Source organism: Helobdella robusta, assembly GCF_000326865.2.
Source record: "Helobdella robusta unplaced genomic scaffold HELROscaffold_31, whole genome shotgun sequence".
Taxonomy (NCBI): domain Eukaryota; kingdom Metazoa; phylum Annelida; class Clitellata; order Rhynchobdellida; family Glossiphoniidae; genus Helobdella; species Helobdella robusta.
Window position 1 is genome coordinate 1460798 of NW_008704544.1, and position 23581 is coordinate 1484378.

General features: G+C 33.9%; 3 protein-coding genes across 3 annotated transcripts in view; 2 read left to right on the forward strand and 1 right to left on the reverse strand.

Moving 5' to 3' along the window:
* HELRODRAFT_174935 (hypothetical protein) overlaps nucleotides 1-3506 on the forward strand; it is a gene marked incomplete at both ends in the record, with an annotated part of 4349 nt that extends 843 nt beyond the window's left edge. Inside the window, 2 exons of the mRNA XM_009022368.1 lie at nucleotides 2668-2820; nucleotides 2986-3506. Of these exons, the coding sequence (XP_009020616.1) occupies nucleotides 2668-2820; nucleotides 2986-3506 (674 nt within the window). The remainder of the gene's footprint in view (nucleotides 1-2667; nucleotides 2821-2985) is intronic.
* Nucleotides 3507-6520: 3014 nt separating this feature from the next.
* Nucleotides 6521-11916, reverse strand: HELRODRAFT_174936 (hypothetical protein; the record flags this gene model as incomplete). Its single annotated transcript, XM_009022369.1, has 16 exons — nucleotides 6521-6592; nucleotides 6823-6951; nucleotides 7040-7135; nucleotides 7358-7639; nucleotides 7822-7914; nucleotides 8240-8541; nucleotides 8812-8924; nucleotides 9049-9118; nucleotides 9404-9599; nucleotides 10020-10235; nucleotides 10457-10599; nucleotides 10797-10953; nucleotides 11129-11215; nucleotides 11378-11468; nucleotides 11660-11825; nucleotides 11898-11916. 16 exons carry the CDS (start codon nucleotides 11914-11916, stop codon nucleotides 6521-6523), a joined length of 2232 nt encoding a protein of 743 aa, XP_009020617.1.
* A 426-nt stretch (nucleotides 11917-12342) lies between these two features.
* Nucleotides 12343-17714, forward strand: HELRODRAFT_174937 (hypothetical protein; the record flags this gene model as incomplete). Its single annotated transcript, XM_009022370.1, has 9 exons — nucleotides 12343-12408; nucleotides 12565-12891; nucleotides 13007-13224; nucleotides 13375-13415; nucleotides 13895-14015; nucleotides 14392-14477; nucleotides 15440-15636; nucleotides 15763-15865; nucleotides 17482-17714. The coding sequence occupies 9 exons, from the start codon at nucleotides 12343-12345 to the stop codon at nucleotides 17712-17714; spliced, it is 1392 nt and encodes a 463-aa protein (XP_009020618.1).
* Between the last annotated feature and the right edge of the window lie 5867 nt (nucleotides 17715-23581).

Consider the following 23581-nt stretch of genomic DNA (forward strand, 5'->3'; position numbering starts at 1 on the left):
GTCGTTTGTTTGTTGTTTTGTTATCTTTTCAATTTAATAGTTTTCTTTCTTAAATGTTATACTTAGAGTATTTGAAACAAAAACAGTGTGAAAACAGTGTGTGAAAAAAACTTATCCACATCGACATAACGGCAACATACATACTAACATGCATACAAACAAACATGCATGCATATGCATACATACAAACATGCATCCATACAAACTAGGAAACATACATACATACTTACACGAATACATGGGTACATGCATCCATGCATGCATGCAAAAGGTCCCAGCAATAAGCAAAATTTTATACATGCCATAAAGAACGATTCACCAACATATTCGCATATTATGTTTGTATGCAAATCAACATTCATACAATGCTTCTGTATTTTTGGTATTGTATTTGGTATCTAATTGTAAAGGCACGTATACTCTTATTGATATTTATGGTGGGATAGTTTGTATTTATATTCATATCCATTGTATAACAGGTATTTGGCGGGCATATACAATAACCATACAAACGTGCAAGTGGTATCTGTATGTGTTTGTATTTCAAAATGTGTATATTTGTTTGTGTATGTAAAAATGTATGTATGCATGTTTGTATGTTTGTATGTATGTAGGTATGTATGTATGTTTGTATGTGAGTATTTCAATCCATTGTAGAAGGGACATGTTTACATAGATTAACCTCTGATGCAGTCAATTGTATAAACAGAATTTTGAACACATAGGGACTAGTATAATTATACGCATGTATGTATGTGTGTGGTAAAGAGAGAATGTGTTTGTATGTATGTATGTATATATATATGTGTTTGTATGTGTGTTTATGTCTTTTTAATTTGACTTGTTACATCATATTGTATGTGTACTAAGTTGCGTTTGATGAATGGGTATTTAATTGTATGCGTATGTAATTGTGTTTTTGTTCGTGTGTGTGTGTGTGTGTGTGTGTGTGTGTGTGGGTGAGTTTCTGTGTCTGTGTGGTTGTATGTCTGTGTGTGTCTGTGTGTTTTAAACTTTCATTATCAGCCTCTTCTATTGATAAAAATTTTTAACTCTGAAACGAAAATTTATATCAATTAAGTTTAAATTAATTAAATTTACTTTAAATTTAATTCCGGGTGAGAGAAAGAGAGAGAAAGAGAGTAATTTGTCCCTTCTTCGCATGCTGCTGATGCTAATTTTAAACTTCTGTAGACAGTCTGCATTTAATTTGCAAGGCTATTTGATCTGTATTTTATTTCATTCTATTTCATTTTTTTGTTTCTCGGAGTAATCTTTTTTTTTTAAAACTTTGGTTTTTTTTCTTATTTACAATCTTTCGTTTCATTCCTTCATTTTCTTTAGTCATTCATTCTTTATGAGTTAGTAAGTGTGTTTGTGTGTGTGAGTGTGTGTGTATGTGAGAGTGTGTGTGTGAGTGTGTGTTAATGTATGTTCCACGAAATTAATGTTTAATTTCGTGAGTATAATACTTAATTTCGGGTCTTTCTAACTTTTTCTACTTCAAACGAGTTAAGCTTTTTCTTATCGCCTCATGTTTTTTCCCTACTTCCATCTGCAGGTAATAAATATTAATCATGTTTCATTATTCTAAAATGCGTGCACACACAGCGCATGGCACACACAGCGCATGACACACACACATACATCCATACATACATGCATATATACATAACAAACATACATACATATATACATAACAAACCTACATACATACATACATATATGCATGCATGCATACATATAGAAAGATTCATGGTAAAGTTGCATGCATGCAATAGACCCCTGAGAGAATTAAAGCGATCTAAATGTTTCGCAACCAAAAAACAACAATAACAACAACAAGGATAATAACAGTAGCAACAACAACAACAAAAATAATAATTTTTATAGCAATAATAACAATAACATTATTATCAAAAGTCCCAATAAAAATAAACTCAGCAACAAATGCATCCCATTTTTACGTACACTGTAACAAAAATCACCTCTACAAATATTTCTATCAACATCATTGCTGTTAATATCATCACTATTATTATTACTATTATTATTATTATTATCATCATCATCATCATCATCATTATATTTATCACCAAGTCACGTGACTGGCCGACACGCGCGTACATTGGTTACGGCGTCGAGAAGAGAGCGAGAGAGAGAGAGAGAGAGAGAGAACTTAGGTGTTACATATTTAATGAAGCCATCTTCCCTTCCTCCCCTCTACCGGCATCATCTTCTCTCTTTATCATCTTCTTTTATATCAGCATCTTCTTTATTGTCCAATCATCGTATTCTTCTGTTTCGTCATGATTTTCGTATTTTATCATATCATGTTCTTGGTTATCATAATGATCATTACATTGTTTAGTCACTGAAGAAGATAATGACGACGATGACGACGACGATGATGACGACGACGATGACGAAGAGAATGATGATGACAACATTGATGACGAGAATAATGAAGAAGATGATGACGATGGTGAAAGTGATTGTCAAACGACACCAGATATTATCACTACTTCATCACCATCTTCATCACCATCTTCATCACCATCTTCATCACCATCTTCATCACCATCTTCATCACCATTTTCATCACCATCTTCATCACCATCTTCATCACCATCTTCATCACCATCTTCATCACCATCTTCATCACAGCTCAGTACCCATACCTACATTACATCGTCTACAACCAGCCGACTAATGACGTCAGTGTGAGATTGACAGATCGAAGAAATGACAGCATGATATCGAGGCCCGCCAGGAGTCCGCTACAACTTGCCTCATTAGAAAGGGCCAACAAAGCTAGAGGTCCCCTTTTTTTTGTCATTTTTCTCCTTTTTATCTTTCTTAATGGAAAATTTTGTTTTTCATGAAAATGTATTCAATTATGAATTTGATTGAAGATTTACGATTCATTGCTGGATTATTTAGTTAGTGTAAAATTTGATGACACAGTGTTACAAATCTTTGCAGGAGTCTACCAGGAGATGTGCACCTACGTCACTCCACACACGCCCCTCCTGCCGAAACGACCTTCCAACCCCAACACAGCCTTTTCCGTTTCCGCCTTCAAAACCGTCGGTAACTTGAACAGCCTGGACCAGAACTGGACCTATTGGAGTGGTGCCGATTACATTGTTGAAAACATACCGAAACGCTTGAAACTCGAACGAGTGACATTCCACAAGATTCGTCTGGGTAGTAGCAGCAGCAGTAGCAGCCTCACTGGCGGTGGAAGCAGTTACAGCTACAGCGATACGATGTCGTTGTTAGGATCGCCCGTGTCGTCGCAGCACCACCAGCACTACCACAACTACAATTACCACTGCAGCAATAACGAGAATTTCAACGACGACGATTCATTTTCGTACGTCCTGCTGTGTGAGATCGGCGATGCTTTGGTTGATATGAATAGGACGAGAGAGTTCATCGACACGCTGAAGTACAGGCAGTGTGGTGTCACCTCCATGTGTGTCATCGACCACTTCTTCTAACGACTACCAACAGTCACTCAACTACGCTGCTACTGAATTTTATTCCAAGAAATCTTAAAAAAAATAAAATGCATTGTGCAATGTAAGTCTGTCGGAATCAATGTTCATACGGCTTAAGGTCCTTTTTCAGACGAATCATGGGCATGTGAATAGTGATGGATCGATGTGATGGTTCGATATTCGTTGGTCGTTCGGTATTAGTTGGTGGTTCGATAATTGTTGGTTTAAAATTTGATGGTATTCGTCCTATTTGAAATCGATAACTTGCTTTTTAAAACCGATTGAAGTAAGCGAGCGCGTCATAAGGCTGTTTTATGTGATTTTTAAATAATTTTTCAACAATATTTCATTCTTCTTCCTTCGGTAATTAAATGACTCTATACTTAAATTCCTCATTTTTCAGCCCGTGTACTATAAACTTTCTTTTCAATGCATTCGTTAACTGCACTCCGTTATGTTAAAATAAACTATAACATTTCTATAATTCATTCCGCAGTTCTTTAAGTTAATTTATTTTTTCGCCTCCTCAGATCAGTCTTTTCCTCTCTCCTCTTTCTCAATTTTATTCTACGTTTTTCTGATTCGATTTTTTTTTACCCTTACTTTCTATTCTTCTCTCTGATATTTGTTTTTCCTCCCATCAATTTACTTACATCTCTATACCTTTCTCTCTTCTCTCTCTCTTTCTTTCTCTCTTCTCTCTCTCTTTTTCATTCACTTCTGACTTGCTTGCCTCTGACGACATGCCACTAGCAGTTAACTCTCTGACATTTTTTCATCCCAGCAAACCCCCCTTATAATGTCCAAGTACTTTTTAAAGAACATCGCCGTTGCATTATCACCATCGTTATCACCATCAGCACGGTCGTCATCTTCTTCGTCGTCGTCATCATTTCAATCACTGTTATCACCATTCCCTTCATTATCATCATCGTCGTCTTCATCATCGCCAATAACTTTATCATCATTATTTTGGGATATGTTCTTTCTTCTGCATAAATTTCTATTTATAAATCATTCCAAATGTGTTATTATATATAACTGTTGTCCGTTACCATGAAAAAATTAATTTTCAATTAATTATTCAATTAATTATAATTTGTTGCCGGAACTTAGATGAATTATTGATACCCGGATAACTATATGGTAGTTTATTTATTATCCGACATTAATACGAATCCCATGTATATTGTAAATGAATTCACCTCCTATTGAATATTCCCAAGTAAAATTTTTTTCTACAAATTTTTAGATTTTAAACTAAGTTCACGTTTTGTAATACATCTCCAAACAGTGTGCTAATGTTTCTAATGTTTTCAAACACACACACACACACAGACACACAAAAACACAATCACACAGACAGACACAAACACACACAATCAGACGCATACACAAACAACAACAAAACACACATACAACATATCCACACAAGCATGCAAATAAAATTACAAAAAACAAGCAACAAAAGCTCAATTTAAAAAACTTTTGTATTTCAATAGTATTTCAATTTATACATATTATGCATATCTATATATAATTATTTAATTATAATATATATCTAATCTATAAATAAATACATATATATAATTTTTTAATTCATTCATCTTTTCAGTAATTTTTTTCTAATTTTCTCTTCAGCTTAATATACTATTAACACAAGGTAATTTCTTTTCAACAATTTCGTTCATAAATTTTGTCAGCATGAAACACACATACAAATACAAACACACACGCACATACAAATACAAACGAACATACAAATACAAACACACACGAACATACAAATACAAACACACACACACACACGTACACACACACACAAAATCAGTTTTTTTAATCTCTTTTTGTGAGTTTTTTTTGACTAACTAAAACAGAATGTGCTATTCGAGTATATTGACTTGCAGCTTCAAAGCAAAGTATTCATTTAGAAATTTACGAACCATTTCGACCTGAATCTCAAAACGATTTGCCACTTTATTTTTACGAGTATGCTACAACAATCCTTCCCCTTCAATGTTACCAAATGTAAAAAACAATACGGTCTATAGGATTCATTTGGTCTCAGGCAAATTACGATATCGTTTCGTTTTAAAATAATAACGAGACACAGGCGTCATATCAGTTATATTCAGCCGATTACAACACAAACTATATCAAAATAGTTTAATTAAAAATAGTTTGAATGAATCAGTCAAAATTATAAACCTAAAATTTAGACATGCCTCAATTAATATGACTTCATTTCTCAGCTAAAATGACGTCATGTCTCAGCTAAAATGACGTCACATATAGTATATAATAACCTAAGAACTAGATGGCAGTTAAATCAAAAAAATACATTTCTACAAACTACTAGCTAGAGCAAATTATAAAACCTGAGCTGCTTTAGACATGCACTATTTGGAGATAATGAATTTTATTACAATTTTCGTAAAAAATAAATACATGAAAATTTTTACAAAAATCTATTAAAAACCAATAAAAACATTAACGTTAAAATCCTTTTCCATTATCGCCAACAAGGTAAACCAGTTAATAAAGTTAAAATCTAGGACACCGTACAACTTTTTGATCTTAAAACTCATTATTTAGATTAAAAAAGGTTATTATTATTAATAATAAACATAGCTGGTACTGTACATGTATGTATATATGGAATATTCTATGTTTAAAAGCTTTCTGCTATGTAAACAAAATTTTTTGAGTTAATGGTTGGAAAAACGTTTTCAGAAATGTGAACAATTTGTATAAATAAACATTGGATCATTCATTATGTACATAAGGCAGTTTACGTTTGCTACGCACGCACACACACACACACACGCACACACACACGCACGCACACACAAGCATGAAACAATGCCAAGATTACTTTGAAACGAGAAGATGATGAAAGTGGTGATCGAATTTAATGGTGGCGACATTAAAAATGATGACGCGATGCCACTCATTGGAAAGTACCCTGGTGGTAGTGGTGATGAGAACAGAAGATAGGTGTAGCAGTGACGTCACTATGACGTCACTGCTTTGGCGACAACCACTTCTGTGTAGCCGTCGTCAGGTGTAGACTCAAGGTACAAGCTCTAAAGAATGGTTGTAAAAATTATTTCTACTTAAAAATTTTCAATCATTACCGTTTTCAAAAAAAATCATTTAACCAATAAAAAGTAGTTCATAATTGGTATACAGACAACCCATCCAATTAAAATTAAAATTGCAAACGATCAACGGACCATTCGACTAATCAGAATACAAATTTTAGGTCTCTAAAAAGCCAGTCAACTAATGAAAATAAAGAGAGCAACCAACTCACATGCTCATTGGCCAGATGAAGTAATGAAGAGAATGCTATTGGGATGCTAAGGTCTGAGGCTAATTTTTTAGGCAACTGTTTCTGAAGGTCTTTGTAGAGTTGTGTGAACAAGACACTTGTCGACTTATCCTTAAAAAAAAATAAATAAAAATTTGAACCTAAATCTAAATAGTTTTTTCAAAAGTTTAAAAAAATGATTTTCTAGAAATGGACTAACAAAATTTTTCTTGATGATTCCATAGAGTACTTTCTTGAGTAGGTCCATGTCTATCTTCTTATCAACTCTAACGTAATCTATCTCCGTCCTTGGAATCTATATGGAATGCACGGTTAGCTAAGAAAGCAGTACAAACAAGTATTACAAAAAGACCAACATCACCATAACCGAACGATCAAGGCAGAAATGTTCCACACCGTCCTCATTATCACCATCCACACCACATCCTCATCCTCACAACAATCCACATCACCATTCACACCACCACCATCATCATCATCATTACCATCCACACCACCATCACACCCCACACCTAACCATTCTCGGCTGGGGCACAAGATCCTCACCGAACGCCAACTCAGCCCCGCCATTCCCCTCCCTCTCGACCTGGTTAATGAACGTGCCACCATTCATATCATCATCGCCATTATCAGCGTTATCGTCGTCGTCGTTGATGATAGCGGCATCAGCAGGAGCGCCACCATCACCTGCCAGTGATTTCGCTGCATCATCATCATTTGCCTCGTCGCCATAATCAGCTGCACCATTGTACGGTCCGACATCATCATCATCATCCTCCCCCCCATTGTTGTTTGGTTGCTGGTGGTGGGTTTGAATTTGTATCGATGGTCACATAATGACTAACAACGAAAAAAGAATAGTGGTGGTAATACTGATGGGTTGACTGATGACGAAAATGATGATGATGAACATCTGATCATCTGACGATAACAACAACGATGGTCAGATGATGATGACGACCAATGATGACCATGACGTACCGATGGACAAAAGTTAAGTCGATCGTTGTTGTTGTTGTAGTCGTACTTGCGCACATCAACTGAGGCCTGGTTCTCAGGTGTGTGGTCCACGATCTGCATACAGAAAGCAAATTATTATTAAAGGTTAAATCAAGCGTCAATAGGTAGAGGTTAATGGTCATTCCTTCATAGTAGCACCTGCTTCAGAGGTATCAACAGCAGACACACACCACACACAAAAACAAACTTACGCAGCATACATAAACACATGTGCAATACACGAATAAATACATCTTATGCATTGCACATGACAAAGCAGGGTTACCCAATATGACCTGACCTACGACTGACCTACGACCATAAAAACATCACCATGACCATCAAAATTATTTGCCACATCATCATTTTTGACACCATCACCATCGTCAACCAGCCAGACCTTGACATTTGCGTGGAAGAGCTGCATCAACGAGCCCTCCTCGTACTCACTGACTTCCGGCAGGAGCAGCGACCTACCGTCACTCTCGAGAAACGTCTCCAGGCCTCGAGTCGTCTTCGCTTTCGTTTTCATGAAATGCCACTCAGCGTCGTCTGCTATTAGTTTCGTTTTTGATTTTTTACTTTTATTTGTCGCGGGTAGTTCAGAATCTCTGTCATTCTCTTCAACGTTGCTCTGCGTTGTGAACTTCACTAGGAAAGTTTCTTTCGTCCTTGCAGAATTTTTTTTCGTTGGGATGTTCACTGTTTGAATGATTGTGTTCATCGTGTTCACGAAGTGATAGAATTTAAAAAACAACTTGCAATGCTATGAACCTTGACCTCCTTCTTACTGAATTCAACAACTTATGCTACCTAAAATATGTAGACATACTTGCATGGTTTAATTGTTTTGTTGATTACAAATGTTAAGCATTTATATTACACAGTATATTACATTATATTACCAAACACAATTACTGAACAAAACCAGCAATCAATCAAAGACTAATTAACAAATTAGATTCCACCCACGTGACTTCTTCCAGTGGTCAGGTCCCGCCCACATTTTGAGAAAATCTTTTTTATACATGGAACCTTCGTGGTTCAGCTCCAGAGCATCTCTTAAACTCGAGATATCTCCGGCTCTAAAATGTTCAGAAGTGGGGGGTGTAAAAAAAGAGTTGATCATTTGCATAATCATCTTACATGCAGCCATCATCATCATCATCATCAAATTCACTGTCGTCATCACTTTCATCATCATCCTACTTTATTTTCTGTACAGTTTCGTGCATCTTGAGCATGTCACCACTCATGTCAGTCAGCATGACAGCGCTGCCTAGATAATTAGCATAAATTATTATTCATAATGAGGCTACACAATACCCAATTAATATAATGAATATTCATAATGAGGCTAGGTATGACCTAAAAAATAGAATGGTTACAATCATATTATAGACCATAAATAACAGGCAACACATAGTTTCTTATCACAATTCCTTCGTTTTTATTACAGATAACAATAACGTTAACCAATAAACAAAAACATTCATCACATTAATATTAACAACAGTCTTTAGAAGAATTAATTAACATAATTAATTAACTCATAGGCCCTTACTTGAGGTGTGAAGATTAACTTGAGTTGAATCATTATCGCTCCTAACAACGTTATCAACGTCGTGATCCATGACGTCATCGTCATAAAAATCATTGTTGGTGTCACTACTGTTGTTGTTGTTGTTGTCATTGGTGATTGGTTCTGCATCTTTGTCGAATCTGTACTTGTCAAAGAAGGATAGGTCAACGGAGGGTTGCTGTTTTCAATTTGAGAAAAAAAAATTATTAATTTATGATTCATCTATTAGTTTGTTTGTTCATTCTCTCAATCATTTATTCATTCATTCATTTATGTAATCAATCAATCAACTAATGTGCCAGCCAGCCAGCCAATCAATCAACAGCAGCCCTAACACTGTTGTCCGAACTGAATTTAAAGTTGTCAAAAGTCGGGCAGATGAGTCTCGATGAGGAAGCCAGTTTTTTCAGTGGGGCTGAAAAATAGGACAGAAGAAAAATAATAAAAGGCACAATCCTTAAAAAAATGAACAACAATAAGCGGCCATATCACTCTTAACAAATCTCAAATTGTATAAATTGTGTGCAAGCTAGGTTTGCAATTTCAAAATTTATAATAATATTAGAGAAGAACCAAAAATCCCAAACAACCAACCTACTAAATTGTCAACATAAACATAGTGGACAGCTGCTTTGGATAGCTGCTTCTGCTGCTGCTGAACATCATCATCAAGAATATCCCAGATGTTGAAAGGTTTGTTGAGATCTGTCATAACGGAGCAGGTGTCATTGTAGGTGTGATGCAGGTTCAGGATCAGACTTTTAGAGGCACCCATGTCGAATGCTGTTATGGATTTCTTGAAGTACGGGTTCATCTGGAATGGTGGGAGGGGTATAGGTGAATTAGTGGGGATGAATTTGAGTTATGTGTTATATAGATACATATATATGTATATATATATATATATATATATATATATATATATATATATATATAGCGTTTTATTATCATCATTTTAATCAGAACCAATCTTATTTTTTTATTATTACACCTTCACCATTATTCATTATTATTGTTATTAACATTATCACTAACATCGAGTTCAGAGTCCAGGTTATCAAGGGTGATATTCTTCAGGTTCGTTTCGATGACCTTGCTCTTCTTCTTCTTCTTCTTCTTCTCTTTCTCCTTCTGTCGATCAGCCTCCTCATCGTTGAGCGTCTCATCAGTTGGAAGCCCTTGGTGAGTTTTCAACAAAAAAAATTTCATATAAATTCCTGAATTATTATTTTTGTATTCAGTTTTTTTTCAGAAAATGTTAAATTTTCACAAAAACCAACAACAACGACCAAAATGAGAATCCAAATAGTATGAAACTACAAAACATAATATTTATTTTAAAAAACTTTGGAAAATTACTATTTAAACACCCTACTTCCGGGGTCTTCCATTGTCGATCGATCTTCATCACCATCTTCGCCATCCTTAGTGGCCACCTTGAGACGTGTGGAAAGTTTGCAGGCAATGTCATGCAACGAATCGACTCTGCAACCGTATATCTTGGCACAAGCCTCAAGTGCATAGGCTGCTAGCTATATAAGAATATTAATTTTTCATTATTTTAAACTTTAACGCGAGTATTTGAAAAAATGCTTAAACAGTTTAAATTAATTAAAAAGACTAAAATTGGATGAACAAGTGAACGTGTAGACATGCGCCAATGTGAATTCTGAATTATAACTGACACAATATAAAAGAAGATCTAACATTGAAGTCAGTATCACCCTTGCCTATGATGACATCTTCAGCAATGTTGATGAGGTGAAGATCAAATGCATTCTTCTTTGTAATTTTCTGTTGAAGTGGAGAAGATAAACCCCATTGTAATTTAAATTATGAATTTTTGAAAATATTTAAATGACTTTATTATGTCATAAATTTTATAGAATTAAGAAAAAATCAATTGATATCATTATTAAATCAAGTCACTTAACATGAAAAATAGAACAGACTAACATTTTCAGCGGATAATTTTAGACAAAGTTGAAGGTGGTCACTGGCATTGACGTCTGTTCTTGTCACTGGTTCCGTCTGTACATCACTTTTCCTAATTTTTTTCAAGCAAACACTCCAGTTGACATTTATTTACTTCTTATATTATACTATTTTTCTAAATTGACTCTAGACTAGAATTAAGCTTTTTATTTTTATAGTTTTAGATTACCACTAGTATAACCCAAAAAATGAGGAATCAGTTATAAATAACAAATCAGGTAGAAAGAGAAAAATTTGACAAACGATTTTTTAGCGGAATCGATTATTTGATTGTTCTTCTCGTGGTCATCATCGTTCGTCAGAATCCGGCTGCCTAGAGAATCCACCATTCCTTTTGACGTAACGACACTTAGTGCTCGGCGGCCAGATGGCGACACTAATCCAGGACTCCGCAACCGTAACGGCGTAACTGGAAATTCGTAAAAAATTAAATTGTTATTAAATTTATCGCGAATTTATCGAACGATTAAAATTTATTTACTCGCAACTTCCGCAGCCATGGCTTTCGTTTGTTTTTTTTTCTGAGAAAAAATATTTCAAATCGATGCAAAGCCGCGAAAAGAGGACAAAAAGCGTGAATGAATGGAAAAGCAAAATATTTTGAATTGCACAAAGTCTCTATCTGAAAAATTTAGAAGTACTTGTGGTTGTCACTTTCTATTTATTATATTGTTTGGTTATTAAGTAAATTGTTTTATAAATATTCAATATTTTAAAACAATCTGTAATAGAGTTTTAGGTCGATATTCATATAAATAGCAATCTGCCATTCGGCCAAGTGCCTGCCGTTCTGCCGTTTAGCTCTTATCAAGTTTAAAAGTTTTGGCGTAAATCGTTCACTCGGTGATTTCTTCGCGACGAGTTTCACTGAAAAGTTATTAAAAAGTTGTTTTATTACTTATTAAAAGTGTTTTTTATTTTCAAAAATGCAAAAGCAAACAGATTACGGTGAATCGGCCATCCTCAGAAATAATACTAAATCTGGTAAAAATGTTAGTTAATAAATTTTGTCTTTTTTTTTTTAAATTAAAATTTTTTAATTAATTTCATTTTATAATCATGGTGAAATTAATTGTAATTTAACGATAAAATAACGTGTAAGCTTCTCATGTGAGTAAATTATATAAGAATGATAATTTTTTTAACAGAGACATGCAATCTCCTTGCTGTCAGAGAAAAGTTTACATGCACTGAGTTCAGTTTCTACAAAAATATCTCGAGTCAGGCCGCCATCATCCACCTCTAAACTCCAACGATCGATTAGGAAATCTTTCATAAAGGATTTCAAATTAAAACGTTTTACTTTTAATGAAAGTAAAAAGTATAATGATGATGATGATGAGAATGTTAGCACTGCTACTACAACTACTACAAATAACATTGCTAATGGCCATAGAATTGATACAAGTGATTTGTATTATCAGCAATGTGCTAAAGATATTCTCTCAGAAAATTTCAGTAATCTGGATGAAGTGGTAATAAGCAACTATTTACTGTAGTAGTAGAATATTCAAATTTGTTTAAAAAGTATTACTTCATATTTAGCATTTACTGTTACATTGGGATTAAATTCTCTTGTTTGTTTGGCAGGAACTCAAATGCCGAAAAAAAATATCTATAGAGCTAAAATTGTTAGAGGGGATTAAAAAATTAAAGAGAGCCAGTTGTAGCGGAGGCGGTGTGACCAATCTACTGGATGCTGCAATTAGGCAGATTGTTCTTAACAAAAAATTAAAGGCTCTCGTACTGGAAATACAAGATTACAGAGCTCACAAAGTTCTACTCGATCCATCCAACTCTTTTATAAAGTATTTCATCGAGTTATTAATACTTTTAATCTTTTAATATTATTATTAACGTTTGTATTAAATTCTGTTGAATCTTGGAATGACATTATATTTTTTCAATACCTTATTTGTTAAAAATTGAGTTGTTTTTTTATTGAATGCCAATTGCAGCAACAATGTGCAGCCTTGCAGGGCAAGTTTTGCCATATCAAGTAATTAATTCTAATTACTTTACAGTTATGATGTTAATGATGAGGATGATGTTAAAAATAATGATGATTGTGATATTAATGATGCTGATCATAGTATTGCTGGTGATGATGATTATGATGGTGATAATGATGGTGATGATTACAGATCTGAGCGTTCCACTCGTATGGAAGGATTCGGATAATTTCTTACATCGATTTGGTTAATTTTCTTTGCTTTTATTTTTGCTCTTTGTTTCGTTGAAATGTTAATCTGCAGTTAATACTAATAATAATGATTAGTATTGATGATAGTTATATTGATGATGATGATGATAATGATGATGATATTGTATTGTTGACTGTAATGATGATGATTATGTTTTTTGTACAAATATAAGCATTCTGTATTAGAACATCATGAATGTATGAGAAAGCATTAATTAAGATTTACATTGAGCTTTTACAATAGGGTGTACATTCTTCACATTTCTTATCCACAGACACAAAGGCCTACTCTGTTTTTTGCTTGTTAAACATTGGCTCTCAGTTCTTTGAGACAAAACTACTGGCAAATGTTGATAAGAATACTTTTGATCTACTCTTTGACGAGATCATAATCTTGTTAGTTTTCAGTTTTTTTTTTATTTGTAAATTGTTTTCCAATTATTTATTTTTTAAACAAAAATTCAGTTTGTTTTGTGTAAGCTTATAGGATGGAAATAAGCTTTATGATATATATCCGAACTTTTCAAATTATATATCAATTATAATTTGAAAAGTTCGGATATAAGTGGCTTTTAGATTAATATTTAAGTAAGACAAATTGAAATCATTGAAAAAAAAAATGATCAACCATTGCCATGAGATCTAAAATCTCTAAAAGTACTAATACAAACACACTTCACGTTGGTTTTACCATTTGTTTCTCGATATCTTCAAGCTACAATAAACAATTTCTTAATAACTTCAAACCCTGAACGAACGCTCCCATCTTTAGTGATGACGTTCCTAAAGATTTCACCTGCACCATAGAGGTGTATGCACATAGAAAGACTTCAAACTCATCGAGATTCCTATCAATTGGTACGACGCCAAAAAAATTGAGAAGCAGATTGAGTGATGTCTCCTTCAGTTTTGTATGTTTCTTCTTTTATTTTTCACATATATATATATTTATTTTATTTTATTTAGTATAATTCTTTTTTTTTGTATATTTTAGTGTATTTTTAATGCAAATCGACGCACCTTACATGCCAGGAACTTCAGCCATTACACAATCAATCACACAGCCCATATGCATAGATTTTCAGCAATTTCTCATATTCATTCATAAAATTTTTAATCGTTTTTATAACCTTTTAAAGTTTGTTAGTTTGAATATGTTTTTTACCTTCTTACCAGAAAACTAATGTTAATGATGTAGACCACTCCTCTTCATCAGCCTTACATGAGTTAGTTGGGTTTTGTTGTTTCAATTATTCAATTAAATTAATTAATTTATTCATTTATTTACAAACTTATATGCATGTTTATTCATAAATGTAAATGACTATGAAGTCTGAGATTACTAGCAGCTGTCAAATTATGAATGAAAGTTATCAGAAATGTTTGGATGTGTTTATTATTAGATTCATCCCTCTTGTTTGGGACTTTATTATTTAAATTTATTAGTCTATGGTACTATTATTATTGAATGTTTAATCAAATTGAGTTTTATTGATTTATAAGAATAAATTTTTGAAATTTATCATAAGGGAGGTGATGTTTGAGCGCGTGGCTGATGGTTGTGTATCAGTTGATGATGTCCTTAATGTGAGAACTGCTTTCAATCTCAACGTATACAACAACAATGGTTTGGTTTGTTCGTTCGTTTATTTGTTTGTTTGTTGGTTTGCTTGTTGGTTCATTTTGTTTGTTCTTTTGTTTTCTATTTAGTCTTTCGATGAATTGACTTAAATTAATTAAATTACATCAAATAAGCGGATTAATTAAACAACATTAATTAAATAAAATTAAATGAATGGACACCCGATTTTTAAAAACAGATGTCCATTCTCTTCCACTGTTTGGTCAGTTTTGTGGTCGACTCCATTTGAGACCCAACTGCATCAAAAATTCCCCAGCCAATCATGAAATTGTTAACTGCTGTGAACGCCAACAGACGACTGGAAAAATGAGATGTGGAGGTGGAAAAAGAGAGAGTGAACATTGTTGGCATGGATTGCTGGACATTCGGAAGAATGTTTGTTATAAGTTTTGCTCTTGTGCTATTCTTTTAAACTAAAGAAAAACTGCTATTCTTTATTATATCATTAATTGTGTTGTAAATTATATATATAAATATATATATTCGAATTTTGATAATCAGCAGAGCAAAGATAAAAAAGAAGCTATCACTCATTCCATGTGTTATTGTAATTTAAGCATGGAATCATTGGATGTGTATTTTAGCCAATACATTGATGGCACAAGTAATAGACAGCTGTGGTTTAACGTTAAACTTGATGATGTATGTAGCTATTTTTTTTTTAAATTATTTTGCTATTAAATCCATTTGTCACCTAATTATAATGTGATCATCTATATAACTTAATAAATGATGTTTTTGACAAATTAAATGTTCTAGGTCAGTTTGAAAGTTGGGCCACTGGTAGAAGATAGATTTACAATTGAATTCGGCAGCCATGTTTATCACATTTCATCTTCTGCTATCGCTGATGATAATAAAACTACTCACTTAAATGGCAAATTAAGCCGTGATGAGGAAAATTATAATGGCGATAATAATGATAATAGCAGTGATGATGATGGCGACGTCAATCAAGACGATGTTATTCGTTTTAGAAATTCACTGCTTCAAAATATTGTTAACCATAGTATGTTATCTGTGGTCGTTTTGATGAATTTTTCGTACAAATTTTAAGAATTAGCTAGTTGTCTGTCATGTTTTTCCGCTGCCGTTTGGTTATTGTGGATACGATTGAATTTAATTCTATTTGATGGATATATCTTTTGTTTGTTTTTTTTTCTCGTTTTAGCTACATGGAAATATTTTTACGTAACCTTCACTGACTTCCCGAACGTCCCAAAGAGCAATAACTCTCTCTCTCATACCAACAGTGGCGAAATTTGTAATAAAATCGCTAGTAATTTGAATGCTGCAGGTCCCAAAAAAGTTTTTGATTTGTTAACTTTTTGCTGAATTATGTTTTTTTGTCCATTTATTTGTGTCTATTTATTTGTTCATTTAAATAATTGGTCGTTTATTTATTTTTTCAATTCACAATTTTTTTAGATTATCTAAAATGATTCATCTATCATTGCAGATAGTTGAGTTAGTTTCTTTGTTTAAATTATTAGTTATGTACTAATACGGTGATATAATTAAATAATATTATGATAATAATATAATTAGCTAATTAATTATAATAAAATCAAATGATATAGATACGTACTCGCCGATGACAAGAGTCCTTACCAGGCTTAACATACCCTGTGAAACTCAACCCAACTGCCCCTGAGTTCAATTTTCTAACTTTACACGTGCATTTGATGTTTTATTTTTTGTTATATAATATTTATGTTTTACTTTATTTTAGACTACCTATTTCATATTCTGTCAGCTTTTTAACATTCTTCATTGCTTTTTCAGTTTATTATATAGGAGAATGGTTGGTCTGTTTTACATTGCGGTTCTATTTCTCATCTCATTGTATTCTATAATAGTTTTTGAACGAGTTTTTTCAGCGTTTTTCAACAAATTTAAAAATTTGAGTTCAGATTGAGTTTATACGTACATTAAACAGTGGAGTTATATTTTGAAAATTGTGTCTTAGTTTAATGTTCAATGTAGCTTTTAATATTATTGCTAACAACAATTCATTTAAATATTTTATGTCGGAACATCAATTTATTTCCGTGGAGACATACGACAAGTTTTTTGTAATACTCATTTTCTATCATGATTTCCAACTGTTTTTAATTATTTTACAGCACTGACGCATTTATAAAAATATTTTTAAATGAATCGATGTTTTTTGTCCAACTCTTTTGGAACTTCATTAATCTTCAAATTTTTGAAAAATAGTTAGTTGTTATGAAGTGACGAATCGAAAAGAATTTCTACATCTGACAGAGCTAGAAAAAGATCAAAGATCTATAAGACACAACACTACAATTCTCAACAACACAATTCTAAACAACAACACAACTTTCAACAACAATACCACAATTCTCAACAACACAACTCTCAACAACACCACAATTCTCAAAATTAGAATGGAAATCTTAGCCGACACTGCACAAGAACAACGCACATGACATTAGCAACTTAATTAGTCATAATTAGAACGGAAATCATGGTCGCAACAAGCACAGGAGAAGATGAAGATGAATGATTGAAATAATTTTCAAGATGCTTAATGAACAAAGAGGGAGAAGAAGTTGCGCCGAGAACAGAAATAAAATCGAAATCGATTGGTGAACCGTTGAACGAGCGAATGAATGCATGGATGGGTGGATGGATTGGCAGAATAAAATAATAGATGGAATGAAGGAAGAGATGAATGAATGAAACAATTGAAGCGAACTAATTCATTCGTTAATTAGTGTAATTCTTGTTTCATTGTCTCTCTCGCTATCTCTCTATTTGTTTTTGAGACGTGAGCTTCTAATTTTACTACCCACCACTACCATTGCCACTACTACTAATACTATTACTACAACTGCTACAGTAGTAGTAGTAGTAGAAGTACTATAAATATTTTAGCATATATTAATACTACAACTTTAGTAAACCTAATAACGCTATTGTTACTACTTTTACTGCTACTACCACTACGGCTGCTGCTGCTACTACCACTACTGCTGCTGCTGCTACTACTACCACTACTACTACTATTCTACTACAATTTCTAGAGCTACGAAAGGTCGCCTTCTTAATAATACGCTCTGATTGATCGAACAACACAAATTCTACCTTAAACAACCAACTTGATCTCTTCGTTCACGTTCGTCTATTATTTTTTGCTGTCTGTCTATTCGTTTATTCTTTTGTTTGTTTGTGTATTTGTTCGTTCGTTCGTTTGCTTGTTCGTTTGTAAGTTTTTCACTCACTGAATGATTAAATTAACGAATAACTAAATGATTGTGCAAACAGATAAGCGATCGTTCATTACAAATAAATGAACGTACAGAACGAATAAACGAATGTACGAATAAATGTACAAATGAATGAATGAATGAATGAATGAATGTACAGACGTGTACGTGAGCACAGACGTACTACAGGTGTCTGTGCATCCATGCATCATCATATTTCACCTGTTGCTTCAAATGCTTTTGTGTTTGCATTACTTGAATGAATGAATGAACAAGTAGATGGATGGATGAATGAATGGATGAAGAGATGGACAAAAGTATAATTGGATAAATGAACAAATGAATGAGTGAATGAATAAATGAATGGATAAACAAATGCCTGTATATGTGTTGGTCTATGTTTATCAATCGTATTAACTTGAACGTTTAATATATTCGTAGATTTATATATCACCATTTTCACCACCATCATCACCATCGTCACCATCATCGTCATCATCATCACCACCATCATCATCACCAGTTCCACCTCCCATAAACTCAGCACATCAAAGAGGTAGCGTAAACCACACAATTACACGCACTGACACACAATTACTTTATTTCTTTTCCTCAGTTTATCTGATTTTTTTATTAATTTCCATTGTCCTCTTTTTGTTAACTCTGAGTATGTCTCTTTCTCGTAGTCGGTCATTTCATTTTATCTCTCTCTCTCTCTCTCTCTCTCTCTCTCTGTGTGTGTGTGTGTGTGTGTGTCTTTTTTCATCTCTCTATCCATCTCTTTGTTTTTAGGGGTGTCTGTTTTTGTATGTGCGTACGTGTCTCTTCGGAACTTTTAGTTTGAATTTGAAAAAAAAAACAAAAAAAACGAACGCACGTAGAGATACATACATCCGTGCATATATGAACCACACGCTTGAGTAACCTCGAAACGAAGATGGACTCACACACGCACACGCACGCACACGCACGCACACACACGCACACGCACGCACGCTCAAACACACACAGAAAGCAACGGAAACGTGCGCTTTCAATATAGACCAGTAGGTTATTAGCAGTTACCCCGAGGTATGTACAAGTTTCATGCTCCATTTGCTTTCTAAGTAGTGTGTGTTTACGTAGATAGCTACTTGTATGCGTGCGTGCGTGTGTCTGTCTGTTTGTCTGTGTGTGTTTGTGTGTGTGTCTGTATGTGTCTGTATGTGCATTTACTTACACGTTTGTTTGTGTGTCTGTTTTTGTGTGTTTACATTTGAATGCGTTTGAAACTTTGAATGAGATTGATTCATTTCGATTTGCAGCGAATACTGTCATTGTTATCTTCATCATGTAATCGTCGTCATCATATAACCATCATCATCACCATCATCATCTTCATCATCTTCTTCTTCATCGTCATCATCAACATCATCTTCTTCTTCATCGTCATCATCAACATCATCTTCTCCTTCATCGTCATCATCTTCATCTTCTTCATTAAAATCACAACAACCTTCCGATTACAACACAAAAAAATTCCATCCATGTTAATTACATAATCAGCGGGAATAAAAAAATATCAATAATAATAACAATAATAATAATAAATATTAATAATAATAAATAACAATAATAACAATAATAATAATTCAATTATTTTTATTCACTTCTTCCTCTCCAAAGAACATCAATTAGTTGAGTCGTCCTCTTTGTAATTAAGTGTCTATGCTTCTCTGCCCGCGATAATTTATTTAATGCGACTTCTATCTAGAAGTTAATTTGTGTACGTGTGTGTGCGTGTGTACGTCTGCGTGCGTATGTATGGTTTTGAGTGTGTGTGTTTAGATCAAGTTTTGTATCAAGTTTTGCATCTACATTTGTGTATTTGTATCTAGATCAAGTTTTGTATTTACTATTGTGTATGTATTTGTATATGTCTCATTACATGAATGCGTGGATGTATGTGTGTACACATCTCTTTATGTGTGTCTGCCTTTGTGTGAGAGTGTGTGTTTGTATATGTTAAAACATTGTATAGGTAATTATTTATCTGCTGAAGTACGTATATATCTACGTGTTTTTGTTTATGTATGTATGTTGTATGTAAGTGTATATATGTATGTATGTGTGCACGCATATATATGTGTATGTGTGTATGTATATATATATATATGTGTGTGTGTGCGAGATGTGGGTGTGTGTGCGTCAAATATTTTTCCTGCACATGTGAATTTACCTGCGTGATTTCTAATAGGTATTTGTTATAATTACGCTGTCGTGTGCGTGTGTGTTTGTGTGCGTGCGTGTGTGTGCGTGTGTGTGAGTGTGCTCGTGTGTGTGTGTGTTTGTGTTTGTGTGTGTGCGTGTGCGTGTGTGTGTGTGTGCTTGTGTGCGTGTGCTTGTGTGTGTGTGCTTGTGTGTGTGTGTGTGCTTGTGTGCGTGTGTGTGTGTTTGTGTGCGTGAAATCGTTTACAAATGTTACGTTTTTTGCGTGTTTTTATGATTATTATTTTCTATTCACATCCGTAATCATCGTAGTTGTCATCACCATCATCATTGTTGTCGCAACCACCATCATCATTTCTAACATCACCATCATCATCATCATCTTCTTCTTCATTTTCTTCTTCATCATTATCTTTAACACCATCGACAGACACGTCATCACTATGACCGTCATCATCTTCGTCGTCATCGTCGTCATCAATTAAATGCATTTCACCCTTTGATTATAGAGTCCCCCAACTCCCACAACATTTCCATCCATGAGGCTTGAGCGTACAAAAAGATTCATACAGACACGTATACAGACATAAACACACACACAAATACACACACATACTTGCAAATACACATACACAAACATAAAACTACTCATACGCAAGCATACTTACAAATATTAATGCTAAACACACTCTGCCAACAGCCAACATATAACGTATTGGTTTGTTTTTTCACATTGTATGTGTGTGCGTGCGTGCGTGCGTGTGTGCGTGCGTGTGTGTGTACGTGTGTGTTTATATGTGATGTAATGTGTCTACGTTTATTTATGATAATATTTTGTGTGAATAATGATGTCACCATCATTGTCGTCATCGTCGTCACTCTTCTCTTTCTATGGTCAGCCAGCGACAACATTTCCGAATTAACCATTATGTCACCTTATTTTTATAGCGCTTCACACGTTTTACGAAATTATTCACTTTCAAGTCAGCACCCTCGGGAAACAAGACACGCCCTCGCTTTCGTCATCAAGGTGATAAAAGTTAATCACCAATGTGGGTTGACGTACGCTGGGTCGGTCGTCTCTGTGAGATTTTGGCGGCGTTTTAATGAGGTGTTTTTGAAAAATGGCGGGAAACTAAAAATACAAAAAAGCGCTTTTTTTACCTGGTACTTTTAAGTACTTTTTTTGTGAATTTTCATAGTTTGAATTCGAAACAGCCTCAATAAATGTTCAAACGAATACACAAAGTAAACGAAATGCCAAATCACTGCTGCTAAAAAAAAATCCCAAAAACATTTGCTAGATACAAGGAGGCCACAAGTTGAAATGAACGCAACATCTGAAACAACAACAACAACAACAACTACTACTACTACTACTACTACTACTACTACTACTACTACTACTACTACTACTACTACTACTACTACTACTACTACTACTATTACTATTACTACTACTAAAACAACAACTACTACTATTACTACAACTAAAACAACAGCAACGACTACTACTACAACAGCAACTACAACAACAATAACAACAACATTGACAAAAACAAACAACAAACAAACAAATAGCAACCACATATCAACAAATCTTTCAACAACAACAACAAATCAGCAACTTCAAAATAATTTCATTTGTATGCAAAAAACAAGGAAATCAGAAATGGCCAATTTTACTTTAATCAGTTTAATTAGAAACATAATGGCAACCAAATAATAAAAACTTTTATGGAGAAATCAATAACTTGACAACAAACATCACACACACACACCACACATACACACACACACACACACACATACACAGACAGACATCATCAACCAAACCAAATACTAATCGATATATTAATAAACGAACAAGTGGCTCAACTAAAAAATTAATCCATCCTTACCGTCGTCATCATCATCGTCATCATCATCATCATCATCGTCATCATCAACAACATCAACAATAATAACATTAACAATAACCACAACACCTACAACAATAACATCAACAATAATAACATCAACAACAATAACATCAACAACATCAACAACAGCAGTAGCAACAACAGCAACATTATCAAAAACATCAGCAGCAACATCATCAACAACAACAACATCAACAACAACAACAACATCAACAACAACAACAACATCACTAATCTTCTTAATAGGTTATCGACGCTGAATTGAACTGTTTTTGTCATTCACGACACTGTACTAGGTTACACAGTACACAGTACTTCCACTTCTACAAATATATATGTGTGTGTGCTTGTGTGTGTGTGTGTGTGTCTGTATTTATGTGTGTGGGTACGTGTGTGTGTGTGTGCGTGTGTGTGTGTGTGTGTATGTGCGTGTGTGTGCGTGTGTGTGTGTGCGTGTGTGTGTGTGCGTGTGTGTGTAAGTGTGTATTGTGCGCATACAAGTTTTAGGCATACATTTTATAAACAGAATACATTATGTAATAGAATAATGCTGTACATTTTAATTAGGACAAATTGAGTTTGGTACGTACTTTTTGCTGGTGTGAGAATGAATGAGTGTGTGTGTGTGTGTGTGTGTGTGCGTGTGTGTATCTTTGTTTGTGCGTTTATACGGTTATATTTATTTTGTTTATAACTGAATGAATTGATGATTGAATGAATTAGAGAATGAATGAATGAAAAAATGAATGAATGAACAAATGAATGAATGAATGAACAAATAAAATAATATTAACTATAATTAATAATTATAGGATGATATAATAAAATATAATCAGAGCTATGTTAATTGGACAATTAGATTGGCAAGAGCGACTGTGGACTGATAGGGAACTTTCTTTTGACCAGTCTGGCTCTGCATGCATCTATAGGCTGTGCTAGACATTTAGGCGCCTTTGA